The 17,386-nt window shown below is 40.5% G+C and overlaps 2 protein-coding genes across 16 annotated transcripts in view; both read left to right on the top strand.

The window, feature by feature from the left end:
• Positions 1-8,754, top strand: part of LOC109895941 (ankyrin-1) — a 187,281-nt gene extending 178,527 nt beyond the window's left edge. For 12 of the 15 annotated variants that reach the window (XM_031830002.1, XM_031829999.1, XM_031830001.1 and 9 more), the window contains 2 exons: positions 1,618-1,728; positions 4,857-8,754. In XM_031830002.1, the coding sequence (XP_031685862.1) occupies positions 1,618-1,689 (72 nt within the window). In that variant the 3' untranslated portion in view covers positions 1,690-1,728; positions 4,857-8,754. The remainder of the gene's footprint in view (positions 1-1,617; positions 1,729-4,856) is intronic. The other 3 variants (XM_031830007.1, XM_031830000.1, XM_031830009.1) reach the window with 1 other exon arrangement.
• Positions 8,755-9,151: 397 nt separating this feature from the next.
• On the top strand, positions 9,152-16,974 carry LOC109895123 (eukaryotic translation initiation factor 4E-binding protein 2-like). The gene is made up of 4 exons (XM_020488776.2): positions 9,152-9,267; positions 9,481-9,645; positions 15,994-16,185; positions 16,478-16,974. Exons 2-4 carry the CDS (start codon positions 9,510-9,512, stop codon positions 16,507-16,509), a joined length of 360 nt encoding a protein of 119 aa, XP_020344365.1. The 5' UTR covers positions 9,152-9,267; positions 9,481-9,509; the 3' UTR covers positions 16,510-16,974.
• The last annotated feature ends 412 nt before the right edge of the window (positions 16,975-17,386 follow it).

The following is a 17,386-nucleotide window of genomic DNA, read 5'->3' as shown; positions in this document are numbered from 1 at the left end:
GTGTACTATCCTCTTAGCTTCCCCTTGCTGTAGTGTACTATCCTCTTGGCTTCCCCTTGCTGTAGTGTACTATCCTCTTGGCTTCCCCTTGCTGTAGTGTACTATCCTCTTAGCTTCCCCTTGCTGTAGTGTACTATCCTCTTGGCTTCCCCTTGCTGTAGTGTACTATCCTCTTAGCTTCCCCTTGCTGTAGTGTACTATCCTCTTGGCTTCCCCTTGCTGTAGTGTACTATCCTCTTAGCTTCCCCTTGCTGTAGTGTACTATCCTCTTAGCTTCCCCTTGCTGTAGTGTACTATCCTCTTAGCTTCCCCTTGCTGTAGTGTACTATCCTCTTGGCTTCCCCTTGCTGTAGTGTACTATCCTCTTAGCTTCCCCTTGCTGTAGTGTACTATCCTCTTAGCTTCCCCTTGCTGTAGTGTACTATCCTCTTAGCTTCCCCTTGCTGTAGTGTACTATCCTCTTAGCTTCCCCTTGCTGTAGTGTACTATCCTCTTAGCTTCCCCTTGCTGTAGTGTACTATCCTCATGGCTTCCCCTTGCTGTAGTGTACTATCCTCATGGCTTCCTCTTGCTGGTGTGTACTATCCTCATGGCTTCCCCTTGCTGTAGTGTACTATCCTCATGGCTTCCCCTTGCTGTAGTGTACTATCCTCTTGGCTTCCCCTTGCTTTAGTGTACTATCCATCCACCTTGCAAGCCTCACTCATCCGTGCTTAATTTCCCCATCATGTCCTGACCTGCATGTAGGACCAACCAAATAATCCACAACTTTATCTTGCTCTGATAGCTTGCACTGTCTCTCTGCATTGGCTGAAACAACAAATGAATACCTCCAGGTTTCCTAACAGCAGTCATGGATATCTGCTTTGTGTCTCCAGTCAGTACATAGATAAATGTCTCTTTCTCTCCAGTTGATATGAATGGCTGGGTGTTGGTTGGTTTCTATTGCTGTGCTAATGTAATGAGGTCCATTCTTTCCCCTTCAGTAACCCACATTGACTGACTGTCTATCTGTCTTCTCTACCTCCATCCATTCAAAGACTCTGGTCCATTAACTGACTGTGTGCTGTATCACTGTATCACTCCAACCTGCAGTACTCTCTATTCCATGTCAATGTTTCTGATGCTTCTCCCTTTTCTCTTTTCCTGTCTGTCTTTCCCAACCCCCACCCCAACTCTCTTGGCTTGGCTGTCTTTCCATCATTGAATTCTCACCATTCCTCTCCTTTTGTTGTCTTCAACTCATCTCTCTCTTTGCTCCTTACCTCAATTTTCACTTTTAACCTCTTCTCCTCTCCATCGTCTCTTCATACACCTCTTCACCACCTCCTGTTTCCCTTCTCACACACTGTCCCACTATTTCCTCTCTCTCCCTATGTCCCGATTCCCTCCTCGATCTCTCCCTATGTCCCGATTCCCTCTCGCTCCTCTCCATCTTTTTGTTCTCCCACTAAATCCCCCTAACTTTAACTTCCACCTTTCCATCCTACTTTCATCCTCTTTTCCATCTGTTTCTGTCCCTCCTCTTCCCATCTTCCTCTCCTCTGCCTCTCCACCCCTTCTCTCGCCCTCTCCTATCCTTCTCTCCTCCGCCCCTGTCTCTCCCCCTCGATGTAGCCGGATATTGTGGATGTGAAGAAGGGTGCTCAGATAGTGAAATGTGCCAGTCTGCGGAGAGTAAAGCAGTGAGGCATGCAGACAGAGTGGCAGAGTGACACGTCCCCGCAGGTACGGGACCGACTGACCCAATGAGACACCTCTCACCTGGGATAGGGCTCCTCCAGTTAATCCTGCCTCTCTGTCTGGATTAAATAGACCTAAATAGACCTGATAATGTTGTTACAGTAATTCAGTATTAATTTTAGTACTGCAGTGGAGAGTGACATTTGATGTGGATTAGCTTTGAACTAATACGGTAGCATTTGCATTCGATGCCACTACTGTGCATTATTATATTACAGTATGACTGGTGTGGTATCCATTTAGTAGATTCACATTTAATGTTGACTATAGATCTGTGCTGGCAACGGAGGTACAAGTCCCGACTCAGCCTTTCCCGCCTATGGCCTTTCCTCCCTTTGTCTCTTAATTGCCCATCTCCCCCTGTCTACAGCACTTCCAAATATTCTATCAGAAAGTAACATAGAACTTTATAAGATATTATATTAGTGTGTAGAGTTTTGTTGTAGATGAGTATCGGTGTGTCATATACAGTTGGATCATGGATGTACAGCACATTTGTTGTCCTAATGTCTTCGGAGAGACTAAACTACAGCTGAATTTATGCTCAGTGTGTGTAGACTGTGTTAGAGTGGGTATTCAGCAGGGTGTGAAGGTCAGTTCAGTGTGTGTAGACTGTGTTAGAGTGGGTATTCAGCAGGGTGTGAAGGTCAAATCAATGTGTGTCAGTGTGTGGGGGTGTAGTACTAATAGAGTACATGTCTGACTGGATTTAATAAGAAAAATACAGTAGGCCTAGCTACATGCAGTATTTTTCTCCCTGTGTTTATGTTAGCGCTGACTGTTGTGCCTATTACAGATGGCATGGCATGTAGTTCTAGAATGGAAAAGGGTGCTGGGGATCCAGAATGTTTTCAAAGGTCAAAGTTGACAGGCTAGTTGTTCTTTCAAATGAAAACAATCTGGAGCACCTGTGTTTATGGGTGTGTGAATATGTGTGTAAAAGCTTGACATGCTTTGTGCATCCGTGTGTCTCACCCAGACGAGAAACATGTCCCATGAATTTGCACTCTGAGGAATGCAGTAGCTTTCCTCCGATTGCTGACATTTCCGACCAGAGACTGCACACTATTAAATGTCACCTACTACACTAAGTTTCACTTTGGTCAGTAAGACAGAAAAACATACATTATAAACAGACTAATCACATACTTGACTAACAATGCACAACACTCTCATAAAGCAGGAGAAATAGAGCCCCCTATAGCCATAGATACGGTGCCTTCCAAATTTTGTTGTGTTACAGCCTGAATTTAAAATGGATTAAATTGAGATTTATTTAACACTGGTCTACACACAATACCCCATAATGTCAATGTGGAATTATGTTTTTCAAATGTTTTATTTTAATCAATTAAAAATGAAAAGCTGAAATGTCAATAAGTATTCAACCCCTTTGTTATGCCAAGTCTAAATCAGTTCAGAAGTAAAAATGTGCTTAACAAGTCACAAAATTAGTTTCATGGACTCACTCTGTGTGCAATAATAGTGTTTAACATCTCTGTACTCCACACACAATTATAAGGTCTCTCAGTCGAGCAGTGAAACACAGATTCAACCACAAAGACCAGGGAGGTTTTCCAATGCCACGCAAAGTAGGGCACCGATTGGTAGATGGGTAATAAAAAATAAAAAAATTGACATTGAAAACCCCTTTGAGCATGAGTCATTTTAATTACACTTTGAATGGTGTATCAATACACCCAGTCACAACAAAGTTACAGGTGTCCTTCCTAACTCAGTTGCCAGAGAGGAAGGAAACCACTAAGGGATTTCACTGAGGCCAATAGTGACTTTAAAACAGTTACAGAGTTTCATGGCTGTGATAGGAGAAAACTGAGGATGGATCAACAACATTGTAGTTACTCCACAATACTAACCTAACTAACAGAGTGAAAAGAATGAAGCCTGTACATAATACATCTATTCCAAAACATGCATCCTGTTTGCAACAAGGCACTAAAATAATACTGCTAAAAATGTGGCAAAGCAATGGCACTTTTTGCCCTCAACACAAAGTGTTATGTTTGCTGCAAATCCAATGCAGCACGTTACTAAGTGCCACTCTCCATATTTCCAAGTATAGCGGTGGCTGCATCATGTTATGGGTATGCTTGTGATCGCTAAGGACTGGGGAGGTTTTCAGGATAAAAAATAAATTCAATGGCGCTAAACACAGGCACAATCCTGGAGGAAAACCTGGTTCAGTCTGCTTTCCACCAGACACTGGGAGATTAATGAATCTTTCAGCAAGACAATAACCTAAAACACAAGGCCAAATCTACAATGGAGTTGCTTACCAAGAAGACAGTGTATGTTCCTGAGTGGTCAAGTTACAGTTTTGAATTAAAATCGTCTTGAAAATCTATGGCAAGATTTAAATGGTTGTCTAGCAATGATAAACAACCAATTTGATGGAGCTTGAATAATTTTGAAAAGAATAATGGGCAAATAGTGTATAATCCAGGTGTGCAAAGCTCTTAGACTTACCCAGAAAGACCCACAGCTGTAATCACTGCCAAAAGTGATTCTAAAAATGTATTGAATAAAAATGTGTGAATATATACAGTATGTAAATTAGATATTTCTGTATTTCATTTTCAATACATTTGCACAAAATTTCTAATAACATGTTTACACTTTAACATTATTGGGTATTAGGTGAGAAAAAATGTATTGAATCCATTTTGAATTCAAAATGTAAAATAAGTCAAAAAGGGTATGAATACTTGCTGAAGGCATTGTATATATGTCTCTGGTGTCTGGAGTCCCCTATTTCCAAGCTTGAAAGGAAGGTTGGGGTAAATTGCCTCTTTATCCAAGCTCTGACCTAGCTACTGTTAGAAACCCTAATATGTGAATGCTTCCATACGAGGTTACTGCTTGGCTAATGGAAAACGCCGCCATAGATTTTAGCTAACCCGGTATTGCCGATACTCTCTTTGTTCTTGATTACAGAAAACAGTTATATTACAAATGTCCAGTTGCAGATGGTTCTACAAACAGTAGAGAGAACTGCATACCGAAAAAACCATAACTGTTTGGTCTGATTCTCCTCACACTGATGGGAAGCTTGTCCTTGTGCCATATGAACCTTTGTTTCTCTTTCCCTCCAGGAGTTGAACCCCACACCAAAACAACCCTACTTAGACACATGACCGGCAGCAGGAGACAGGGGGAAGAGTGCACATGAAGAGGAGTGTAATAATGGAGATAAAAGAAGAGAGATCTGAATGACAAAACACCAACTTCATAATAACGACAACCACAACGGCTACGCCGATGATCAGCACGCACCGGAGAAGGAAATGGATTTACTTGTAGTTTTCGTACTTTTTTTTTTTTTAAAGAAACAATCAAAAAAACATTAACTACTAGGCTAGAAGCATGATTTCGTATAAAACAAAAACCAAACAGAGACAACAAAAAAACTAGCAACCAAAATGTGCTTCCTGTTATATGTATCAGCATGAATGACTGCTGGCGCATGGCCTGTCTTTAACTACAGTACTAGGGGTTATGGGAGGGGGGGGGGGGGGGGGGGGGGGGGGGGGGGGGACCACTCCCATGTGGGATGGGAGGTCATGATGAGGTGTAGGGAAAGGTGAATATGTCATACATCCCTTTCCTGAAGAAAAAGGGCAGTGTTTGTTTGTGAAACTTCTGAAAAGGGAGTCTGTTAAATACTCTGAATTATCTCTAGGCAAAGGTTTGCTCCCCTCTCCCTGTCACACTAATCAAACTCTTCTAGCAAACAAACAAACATCACCACAGGCTAGTTTCAGCCTTATGTCCCACTGTCCCACTCCAGTAGCCTACACTTAGGATTTTGGTGTTGTACATACTATATGCACTTAAATGATACGTGACTGAGTGTTACGTGTGTTTTATGTCACAAAAACCTTATGCGATGCTGATGATGATGCTGCTGTTTCAGATCTGCCCTGGTTTTCTTGTTTGGTTAACTCTATGTGCATATTCTATATATCTTGATCTGTGTGGACATAAGAACAAACAAAACAATCTTTGTGTCATTCTGCCTGTTATCTGTCAGTTTTTGTTTGTCTGGTTATTTGTTAATTTGTGATTTTCATGTGCTCCCTCCCTTTGCTCCCTTCATCTCACCTACAGGGCATTATTGGCTTCAGAAACATTTCATAGTTCTTTGTGTTTTAGGAAGAGGAGTTTCTGTGTTGACTTGCATCCCCAACCCCATAACCAACCTCCCCCAGAGTGGTTTGTGTGTTTCCAAGGTGAAAGTTATTGGAGTAAATGCTGGTGCGATTATTAGGACTTTGAATAGGCCTTTCCCCTACCCTACAGTATGTGTACAGCTATAGTCTAGTTTGTCTGGTGGATCCTGTCACCACCATCTCCTGTATGAAGCCCACTTCAGGCATCTATACACCCCATCCTCCCTACACTCCCCCGTCCCTCTCAATGTGGATGTAGCAGTCCTGTCCTGTCCCTATCGATGTGGATGTAGTAGTCCTGTCCTCTACCAGCAGGGGTCAGGGTTTCCTAATAATTAATGTAGCATCTCCCCTCTGTTGTGTCTGTCCAACAGCGACAGTGTTTCTGTCTGATATCACAGGATATATCCAAGAAAGAGTTTACAGATCATCTCAGCACATACCCGTCATTCGATAAGGGTAAATAAGTAACTTGGCCACCATAGGCAATAATGTAGCTTTGGTTAAGCTGGTTACAGGTGAGAGTCAGCCAGAGAGAGGAACGTAGCTACTGAGATTTGTAAGTGTTGGGATTGTAAGTGTTGTTTGTATTGTTGGCAACTCTCAGAAGTGTAGCGAAGACAGCCAGCCACCAATCACTGTGATAAAAAACTGTAATATTGACCCCACAACTGTGAGCCCACACAAACCCACCCCAAACCTTGCTCCTGTCCTCTCACCCCTCTCTTCATGTCTGTACAACCCTACCCTGTTTCCCATCAGAAATGTATTGTTGGATGTTTGTTTAAAGGAAAGCAATAACTCTGGTTGAAGGAGTAGGTCTTTGTGTGTGTGTGTGTGTGTGTGTGTGTGTGTACTATGATCCCCTTGATCACTCACTACTTTGACTTTAGATGTACTGTCTGATCAGGAGATATGCCAGAACCCGAGTAACCCACTTGCTATCCACTTGACCTGCATGGAACAGAAAGAGTTTTGGTTGTGTAAAGTAGACCAAGGAGACATGTTAGTGGACTGAGTAACTGGTTATGGGTTGTTGGAGAGTTCTCTTAATCCAAATGTTTTTCTCCCAGTCCCAACAGTGTTTATTTTTTTGTGTGTGATTGTGTGTGTTTGAAGGTTGGGGGGGCAAGGAATCTAACTTCATACCAGCCATTCCCTGAGTTTTATGCAAGCTGTCAAATGTCTCATTTTCAAACTCATCAAGGGAATGTAGCAACACTGAAAAACAGCTAAAAGTGTCCACTCATTGTTGATTTAAGCCTTAATGACATTCATATTTTACTTTAAGGAAACATTTGAATGTTGTGTGCGTGAGTGCATGTGATGGGTCCTCTGATTGTAAGTACAATTGAGACTGACACAGTACAACAGCATTTAGTTTCGACAAATGACAGTGCAGGGTTGAAGGAGGTAAATCGGCATGGGTGTGAAAGTGATATGACACTACTGGTGGACATAACAGAGGCTCTCCAGTCTCTAACCTAATTCATACAAAACATGGTCACAGTAATGTTACCTCAGTACATTATACCATCCTACATCATATTAGATGTATAGATCATCTTGGCACTGTACCGTAACTGATCTAATACATTACATTTCTCACATCGAAGGAAAATGTGTCACAAACACTCCAGCGAGTATATGAATCAACACTCTGCAATAATAATACCTATACATGTAAATTAATCTCCAGTCCAGGTCCATGCTTTATCCGCCTCTGTAGCCACAGATAATGAATGTAAGGTGTTGCTCTGTAGATGTTAGTTGAGTAGGAAGGCTAGATGTCAGGCTGTTTGAGTCTATCTACAGAACTCAGGATCTGTTGTTTATCAAAGAAACTGTATAAAACTGAACACTCTTATATATGCATACATATTCATAAGTCAATACCCATCCATGCATGATCAGAACAAGAGAATGAGCAAGAGAAAGAGAACAGATCTTCAGCTCAGGATTTTGTATCGAGACATTTTATCATCTATCCCTCCCTCTGCGGGGGGGGGGGGGGGGTGACAGGGACAGCAGACTGGGCTATGTGGATCTATGGGAGAAGAGCGTTAGACAACTCTCTGAGAATACATAGGGACTTTATTTGCTAGGTTTTTTTTTAGATGGCAAGCATTTTTCCTCAACACCGCCCACCCCCATTCCATCCCTGCTCCCTAAAACCAAAAAGAGATTGAGCCAGTTCTAAGGCTTCCTTCCACACAGTGACAGGTTGAGCGGAGGAGTCAATGAGAGGGAGGAGTGGATAGGACTTTAGACTTATTCAAAGTTATAGTGAAAATATCATGAACTGAAGGACTATGGAGGTGACGACATAAACCAAGTTCATGCAAAAAAATATTAACTGTTGCAAAAACTAGAGAACACATATACTCCTTTAGAATGTATTGAAGACATTATTAACGCAATAGCATATTACTCAATACTTAGGAATGCAACTGCGCACATGCACAGAAAATGTTTTTAATATAAATGAATATATATATAATATATGAAAATATATATTTACTTAGAATGCTATGCACCCTTGTCAACAGGATTATAGTAATGTTATGGATGTACTTTTGGCATCATAGCTACCAAGAGACTTGAGTTATGGGTAATGCCTGAAACCTGGGAAAAATAGGGGTCTTGTGGGTATTTTAACTTGTTTTGTTTGCTTTTTTTATTGTTATGAAGAGGTCAAATATGGAAAACGTATATAAATGTACAATCCTTTTAATCAAATGGAATCCGATGATATCTATAGATAATCTACCCTGTACACCAGCTCAAATCATTTACTAAATTAATAAAGAAATGAAATGTCCCTGTGTTTGTGTGAGTTTGTATGAGATTAGTATTATTTTACCTGTTGAATGTATGTGAACAATATTAATACATTTCACCGGATGGCCAGAGAACTATAGCTTGTTTTGTTTTTCAATGGCTCTAAAGTTTTCACAGTTGGGGTATTCCTTCACAGAAGGATATGGTAGGGAGCAGATCTGGCAATGAGAAATTGGTTGTATTATTATGAAAGTTGTATTATGAAAGTCCTGGAGCATTATGTCAGTAATAGCTCAGGATATTGAATAGGTCACCTTTACTCAAAAGCCATGCATTGCATCCGTCATCATATGACTATAATGTTTCTAACATTTTCAAGAACACAGATACACTGATTAACAGTATCATATTATTACACCGCATTGATTGATGCCTAAATCAGTTTGGCTCACTCGTTATTTTCCAACTTGGACATTTGTCGATATACCGTGTCTAAGAAGCAACACCATCCAACAGTGGGGGGCGATATAATATCAATGAGTGCGTGCTGAGGGTGAGTTTGGAAGAACGTGTGCGAAAGTCCTTTAATAAATAAAGAACCTGGCCTCTGCTATAGGTTTGCGTGTTGGAATGTGTGACTAGTTAACATTATTTGTACTTATTATTTTATGAAAAGTAGCTAGTTTGCTATTGATCCAAAGCAAAGAACTGAGAAACGCACAACAAAAGTTTAATGTCCAGGATCTTTACGTTGTTTAATTTGTAGATATTAGAAAACGGCCCTGTGTTTGGAAAATGTCTTCGGGCTGTCAGAAAACCACTACTAGCAAGTCCATTCCGACCAGATGGGTGACTATAAACGACGCGGCGCACATGCCCCAGGACTACTCCACAACTCCCGGAGGAACTCCGTTCAGCATAACTCCTGGAGGTAACAGTAGCTAGCCTTTATATGTGTGTGTTATGCCATATGTAACTCAACGGGAAATTATTAGATTGCTAGCCTAATTACTATGCGTTCGAGCTATGCAGGTGCCCCGAACACAACCTCGATGGGTTGTCAAATCTCTACATAAAGGACAAGGCTAGCAGTCAAATTTCTCTAGCAAAATGTTTGCGGTGCAGTATTGTACACTGACAAACGCATTAACTTCAGCCTGCAACATGCTCATGTCTTTCTCAGTGACTTTGTTTTGTTTCTGATAGCGTGCCATTGTTTGCATCCGCTTGTTAACTATAAAGCGTATATAGTGTAACTTTTCGTATACAGTAACTTTACGTTGTTTAATTTGTACCACCACGATCATCATCATGTACCAGCTGGTGTGACTTGATATCAGTAGGAATCTTGCTTCAATCAGCTGTCTCTGCTAATAACTGGAAGTAGTGGTAATTTATAGACAACTACAACATAGCTACGAGAGATCGTCACTTAGCTAACATTTGTGTAGCTAAATAATTAAGCCAACTAGTTAGTTTGGTAGTAGTTACAGCAGTCCCGTGGCCCCGGTTTGGTTTCTGCCCTAGCACTAGGCAGATGATTCAAATAACCAACTCATCGTCAAGCGTTGCTTATTTCAACCCCTGGTTTATAGCATGGCAACAATAGATTGAGTGATTGTTTTGTTAAACCTTTATTTAACTAGGCAAGTCAGTTAAGAACAAATTCTTATTTACAATGACAGCTTACTGGGAACAAAAAACTGCCTTGTTTAGGGGCAGAATAACTGATTTTTACCTTGTCAGCTCGGGGATTCGATCTTGCAACCTTTTGGTTACTAGTCCAACTTTGTAACAACTAGGCTACCTGCCGTCCCAGCAAATTACCGAAGTGATTGTGCAATGGAAATCACAGGTTTTCCCTTTTTTAATTAAGTTAAATGAAGACAGACAGGGCAGGGATATGGGTATGATTACCTATAATAATTACCGCAAATTAGACCTAATTGACAACACGGACTTGTCAGCTTTTTCCTAGATCAGAGTTTAAGTGTGCACTATGTAGGTTCAATTCATATTCTGTTTTATGACAGGCGTCTGCAACATTTAATCCGTTCAAGGATTTAGGGCTTTTATTAGGATCCCCATTAGCTGTTGCAAAAGCCACAGCAATTCTTCCTTGGGTCCACATATAACATAACAATACAGAACAATAATAGACAAGAACAGAGATGCATACGTTTAAATGTGTATAATGTGTTGACCGAACACTACATACATAACTTATACATACCAGTTAACATACAAGTGTAATGAAGTCAGATAGGGGAGAGGTGTTACTTTATTTGTTTTTTAAAACCATGTTTGGTGTTCACTTGGGCTGTCTGAGATGGAAGGGAGTTCCATGCAATCATGGCTCTAAAAAGTACTTTACCTGAATTTGTTCTGGACCTGGGGGCTGTGAAAAGACCACTAGTGGAGTAAGTTAATTTTGGGGGGAATTTTCATATTAATGTTTCCTATAAAAACAACAAGCGATGCAGTCACTCTCCTCAACTTATAACCAAGAGAGGCTGGCATGCATAGTATTGCTAAATGCTAATAAAACCAAATGTATTTTGTTCTCTCGGCCTTGTAATATTGACCGTGAGAACCTGCATATTTGCACATTAAAGAGAGCCTAAATTGAGCAAAAATACTTGGGTATTTTGATTGACAATAAGCTCTCGTAAAACACACATTGGAAAGTAGCCCTCTGATTACAGTGAAGAGCAAGACTGGCTGCTCTGTTCTGGACCAGCTGCAGCTTTCTTAGGTTGTTCTTTGCAGCACCTGACCATATGACTGGGCAATAATAAAGATAACAGAACTAGAGCCTGCATCTCTTTATCACGGACAGACTTCTCTCCATCTTTACAACCATTGAGTTGTAATTGAACCATTATGCTTTAACCAAGACAGTTTACAATCTAAGGTAACACCAAGTAGTTTAGTCTAATCATCTTGATCAACAGCCACATTATTCATTATCAGATTCAGCTGAGGTATGTCTGCTTTGCACCAAATACAATGGTTTTAGTTTGAGAAATGTTTAGGACTAGTCACCCATTCTAAAACGGAACAACTCTTTGTTTAGGGTTGCAATTATTTCATTATCTGCGTTTTCTGGCGTGTATAATGTTGAATCATTCACATACATTGACACAGGCTTTACTTAAGGCTAGGTATGGCATTAGTAAAAACAGAAAACAGTAAATGCCCAAGAGAGCTGCGACACACCAACATCAACTTTTTTAAATATTTTTTTTACATAGGCAAGTCGGGCAAGAACAAATTCTTATTTACAATGACAGCCTACTGGGAACAGTGGGTTCACTGCCTTGTTTAGGGGCAGAACAATTGATTTTTACCTTGTCAGCTTGGGATTCGATCCAGCAACCTTTCGGTTACTGGCCCAACGCTCTAACCACTAGGCTTACCTGCCACCCCACTTGTTGTATTCATAGGATGCATTATATGCACATGCATGTGTGGTTACATCTGTGCAACAACTGACATGAGTGCTTTCATATCATGTGACGCAGGTATAGCAGGTAGAGACTAGAGTGCATTGCAAAGTAAAAGTATCTGACATTTTAAGTAGTCCCAGAGAACATATTTGTTGCATGATTAATGCATGGATTGCATGCCATTGTGAATTGAATTATGAATATGTAGGCTAGGACACTGTTGCCTGTCATGTTTTTTAAAGCGTTTCCACACGGAAAAGTCTAAACAGAATCCTTGTGACATCCCAACTCTGATGTAACCCTATTGAAATTGACATTTTCAAACGCTATGGTTTAGGTTAGGGACATTTCAAGGATCCAGGAAAGCACTAAATGTTTCCACACAAGGCCTTTCACTTCCTCCCTCTTCACTTGGTCACAGCTGAAGTGTTGGTGGTGGCGTTCAACACTGATTCAGGGATGATTAATGCACTAGCAGAGCCTGCCAGATCATGTTGCAGTTTCTTATCTTTCAGATGCCATTAAGATGCCATTAACAAATGAGACACATATAGAGTTTCCTAGAACTTAAATGCATTGAATGATATGTAAAATATGCAATAACAAGCAAGATATGAGGGATAAAAATGTTCCTACTAATTTCCTGAATAATAGTGACATTTGTTTCTTGACATGTGGTGATGTCATGGTGAGCTGGTTAACTCCCAGGGAGTGTCCCTAATGGCACCCTATTCCCTATAGTGATGTGGCAAAAATTAAATACAGTATGCATTTTTGGGATATTACTTTTGACAATGTATCGTTTTGACAATACCGCAATATTATTTTTTGAGCTAGTTGGCTGTACCTGCGCTAGTTGGCTGTACCTGCGCTAGTTGGCTGTACCTGCGCTAGTTGGCTGTACCTGCGCTAGTTGGCTGTACCTGCGCTAGTTGGCTGTACCTGCGCTAGTTGGCTGTACCTGCGCTAGTTGGCTGTACCTGCGCTAGTTGGTTGTACCTGCGCTAGTTGGCTGTACCTGCGCTAGTTGGCTGTACCTGCGCTAGTTGGCTGTACCTGCACCAAAACCACAGTATTTTTTCCTTCAAAGCTTGTTATCCAAATAGGGAGACAATTTGTTTTCAGCACTTTTATTTCCATGACTGATATACACTTGTTTTCCCATGTCTCTCTCTTGTCCCTCTGCAGCAGACATATGGTGAGCAATTTGTTTGGAACATCGAATCGCAATAAAATCACAGTATCGCATTACATATAGAATTGTGAGAATCACTATACTGTGATTTTATTGTGATTTTGTGTGTGCGCGCGCGTGTGTGTTCATTTGTTTTACTTTTATTTAGACTGGGATCACCATTGAGACCAGGGTCTCATTCTCAAGGAAGCCTTGTGAACATGAATCCACAATCAATACAACAAGATTAATCAAAACAAACATAACTATCACATATTATCTCCCTCAAAATGGCTCTAAACTGTCCAATGGAGACCAGCGAGTCAAGTCCCCAGCTCAGTGGAGACCCATGGGTCCTCCAGAACCAGACAGTCCAGAGAGCGGGGCTGAAAGTTGCTGGATCTCCAATTAATATGTGAGCCGAGGTAGTTGGGGATTCTGAAGAACCCTTTTGCCTACTTTTTGTATTTAATGTTGAGCCCTTCTGGTAGTCAGACTCCCAGCCAACAGAACTATACAAAATGCAGTGATGTGTATGAAAATTGTCCCCAGTGATAAAACACAGTGCTGAGTGATAGACTGAGTCTAGAGGTTTTAAAACAGAGGCTGCCGCATGTATGTAGACTATATCACCATAATCAAGTACTGGGAGAAGCGTTGTTCAAGCAATCTTCCTCCTACTTTCCGAAGTGAGGCAGGAAACCAATCTTATTTCTCTTTTTTTGTTGTCAGTTTTTCAATGTGTGTTTTAAGAGCTTATTGCCAATCAAAATACCCAACTTGCTCAATTTAGGCTCCCTTTTAATGTGCAAATATGCAGGTCCTCAATATTATGAGACGGAGAGAGCAAAATACATTTGGTTTTATTAGCATTTAGCACTAGTTTAAAATCAGTAAGCAATTTTTGAATTGAGTCAACAAAGTTGAAGGTCATGAATGGCCTGCTGTACTGAGGGCACGGGGGTAAATGACTGTATGGTCCGTGTAGAGATGAATGTTACAGGTTTTAACAGACAAATATTATTGATATAAATAGCATAGAGAGCAGGGCCCAAAATCAACCCATGTGGCACACCTTTCATAATATTGAAGAAACTACATTTGATATCGTTAGATAGGCAACTTGCAACAAGTAAGAAATGGTTCAATAACTATTTCAGACAGCCTTTGAACAAGTAAAAAATGGTTCAATAACTATTTCAGACAACCTTTGAACAAGTAAGAAATGGTTCAATAACTATTTCAGACAACCTTTGAACAAGTAAGAAATGGTTCAATAACTATTTCAGACAGCCTTTGAACAAGTAAGAAATGGTTCAATAACTATTTCAGACAACCTTTGAACAAGTAAGAAATGGTTCAATAACTATTTCAGACAACCTTTGAACAAGTAAGAAATGGTTAACTGTGTCAAAAGCCTTTGACAAGTCAATATATAAGTCAGCGCAATGACTTTTTTATGATCTAAACAATATAGCACATCATCTAAGATAATTGTAGCCACTGAAACAGTGCTATGTCCAGGTCTAAAACCAGTCGGGTGCTCATTAAGAACAGAATGAGAAGTTAAAACCGTTCTAGGCTGAGAGTTGACCAGGGACTTTGTCAAGGCAAGATGGCTTGGAAATTGGACAGTAGGTATCCAAATCAGAAGGATCTCTGCCTTTGTGTAGGTGGAAGACTTGTGCCCCTTTCCAGATCTTACGGATAACCACAGAATAAATTGTCAAGTTAAAACTATAGGTTAATGATTCTGCAATAAGTGGGGCAGAAAGCTGCAGCAAAAGGGGATCAAGCCCCAGTGGATTATTTTACATCGCTCTTCAATAAGGCACTTAGTACATCATAGACATCAAATGGTTTAAATAAATTAGGAATTGGCACCTAGGTATTGTAATATCATATCCTGAGGTCCCTTGCAATTCCCACCCCTAATTCCCTATAGAGTGCACAACTTTTGACTAGGGCCCATATATAGGGAATAGGACGCAGAGAGCTCCGTTTCCTGCTCTAATATTAGTCCAAGGTTAACAGGAGGGGTAATGCACGGAGGGCTCCCACGGGTTACTCCTCTGCCTTTTTGCGGAGGTTTGTCCTTTTAGGCCAATCATCAGTAACTTGGGAAATTCTGGCACAGAAAGCAGCTGGCTGATTTATATGTAGGCTAGCTTGCCTTGAACCACCCTTTGGTGAGCAGATATCAGTGACTGACTACCCTGTGGACAGGACAGCACAGAGGACAGTACAAACAGAACCATTTTGCACCATATATATTTTAAGGATTCATGCAATCCCTGCATTTGATTCATTTGTTGATGCCATTAGTTTTAGTTTTTTTCAGCCATACACATGCATATCAAATCATTGGGGTGGTATGTTGATTTATGCACTTGTAGATTATTGAAAGTACATACATTTTTTATTATCATTATTTATGTAGAGCTTTCACTTCACACATGTACTCAGTGTTCCAAAATATCCAGACACCTGTTGTGAAAAGTATGAAAGAGTATATGATGTGTGAGGTTTCACTACAGGGAGGGTTCAACCAAATAGGACTGCGGAACAGGATGAGTGGATTGTGCTCCTGTTTGATCCATAACATTTGCATCACTATTTATTGAACATTTACCCCTACCCTCCTCTTTCACCTTAGGTACAAGAATTATCTACGACCGGCAGTTCCTGCTGGAGTGCCGCACTTCCCCGCTGGCCAGGACTCCCCCGTACTCTCTCCCTGACATTCCAGGGGTCACCAGCCCACCCTCAAAACACATCATCAATGTAAAGGCCCATAATGGAGAACCACTGAACAACAACATCGCGGCACCTGCTGACAAGAGTGCTGGTAAGAATGTGATCCAGTCAGGCAGGAAAACTATTTACTCGTATCTCAGATATTACTGTGCCAACAACAAAATAACATCCCCGAAAACAGTCATAGGAAATCAATTTGTTTTATGGAAAATATGTTATTTAATGAGAGAAAATGTTCAGATTTACTGGAAGCTCAATGTTTGGATAATTTTCAGGTTTCAATATTTGCCCCTTATGAAAGTATTGCCTGTCAGACTCTTCAAATAGGCTATTATATAGGGTCAGTAGGAAATAAATGAACACATGTGTTTTTGTTTGTGAAGGGGATGATGCACAGTTTGAAATGGACATCTAACTGGTGGTGAAATGAGCATTCTAGAGGGATGTGAAACAGAAGAGGCCCAGCCAATCCCCTGTCCAGACTCGCTACAATATTGTCACCCTGTGTTTACCGATGTGTCCATTAGTTGCTGTGTGTTAACTTTCAATATCAGTGCTGTTGTTACTGTGAAAACTGCTCGAAGGTGGTCTGTTGCCTTTCTCTTGTGAACCCAGCAACAACACTGAAAAAGACTGCCCCAGAGGAGTGGTGTGGAGGTAACGATTCAATACAATTGTTTTCATTCTTTAAAATAATTTTGACACCCTAATCATGGGCTAACCACCCTTCACCTCTCTTCAAATACTGCCTTCAAAAAAACGTTACATTTTTACAGATAGTCATACAAAGGAATGTTTTTGTCACCTTTTAAGTTTTGAGACAAAATAAATACATTTTCACGTGGTATGTAAGAAGAAGAAATAAAGCAAAGAGAACATATATTTGGTAGTAGACTTGTTTCCTAAAAAGTAACCCGTGTGAATAGAATGGGTATGTGTATTCCAGAATCACAGGATAGCTTCTGTCAAACCCTCGGGCACTCTCGGTAATCTGGCAAGTGTCATTAGTCTCATGGTAAATGGGTTGCTGACTGCAATACATGTTCCCCTATGGGAAAACCCCTTGGTATCTGACAGGAAAATATGAATGACCCACAAATGGTTATTCCACTGGTAATATAATGTAACAGTAAAATAAAAGACCATATCGTTACTATGAGTTCTAAATTACAATTCCAGCTTTTCCTGAAACGTTTAATTTTAAATGTACATGAAGCCATTAGATAATTTTACCTCTAGTCAATGTTAAATTTAGCTCGAACTCAAAACGCACTACAATGGTTGAACTTGAT

The sequence above is a fragment of the Oncorhynchus kisutch genome, linkage group LG8 (genome assembly GCF_002021735.2).
Source record: "Oncorhynchus kisutch isolate 150728-3 linkage group LG8, Okis_V2, whole genome shotgun sequence".
In the NCBI taxonomy this organism is placed as follows: Eukaryota; Metazoa; Chordata; class Actinopteri; order Salmoniformes; family Salmonidae; genus Oncorhynchus; species Oncorhynchus kisutch.
This window is presented reverse-complemented; position numbering and strand designations above follow the sequence as displayed.

What these genes read in the sequence shown, in the direction of transcription:
- LOC109895123 (XM_020488776.2), top strand. Translation starts at nt 9,510, where the DNA reads ATGTCTTCGGGCTGTCAGAAAACCACTACTAGCAAGTCCATTCCGACC. An exon ending in GTTCAGCATAACTCCTGGAG is followed by an intron (nt 9,646 to 15,993) that starts GTAACAGTAGCT and finishes CTTTCACCTTAG; the next exon opens with GTACAAGAATTATCTACGAC. An exon ending in ACCTGCTGACAAGAGTGCTG is followed by an intron (nt 16,186 to 16,477) that starts GTAAGAATGTGA and finishes TTGTTTGTGAAG; the next exon opens with GGGATGATGCACAGTTTGAA.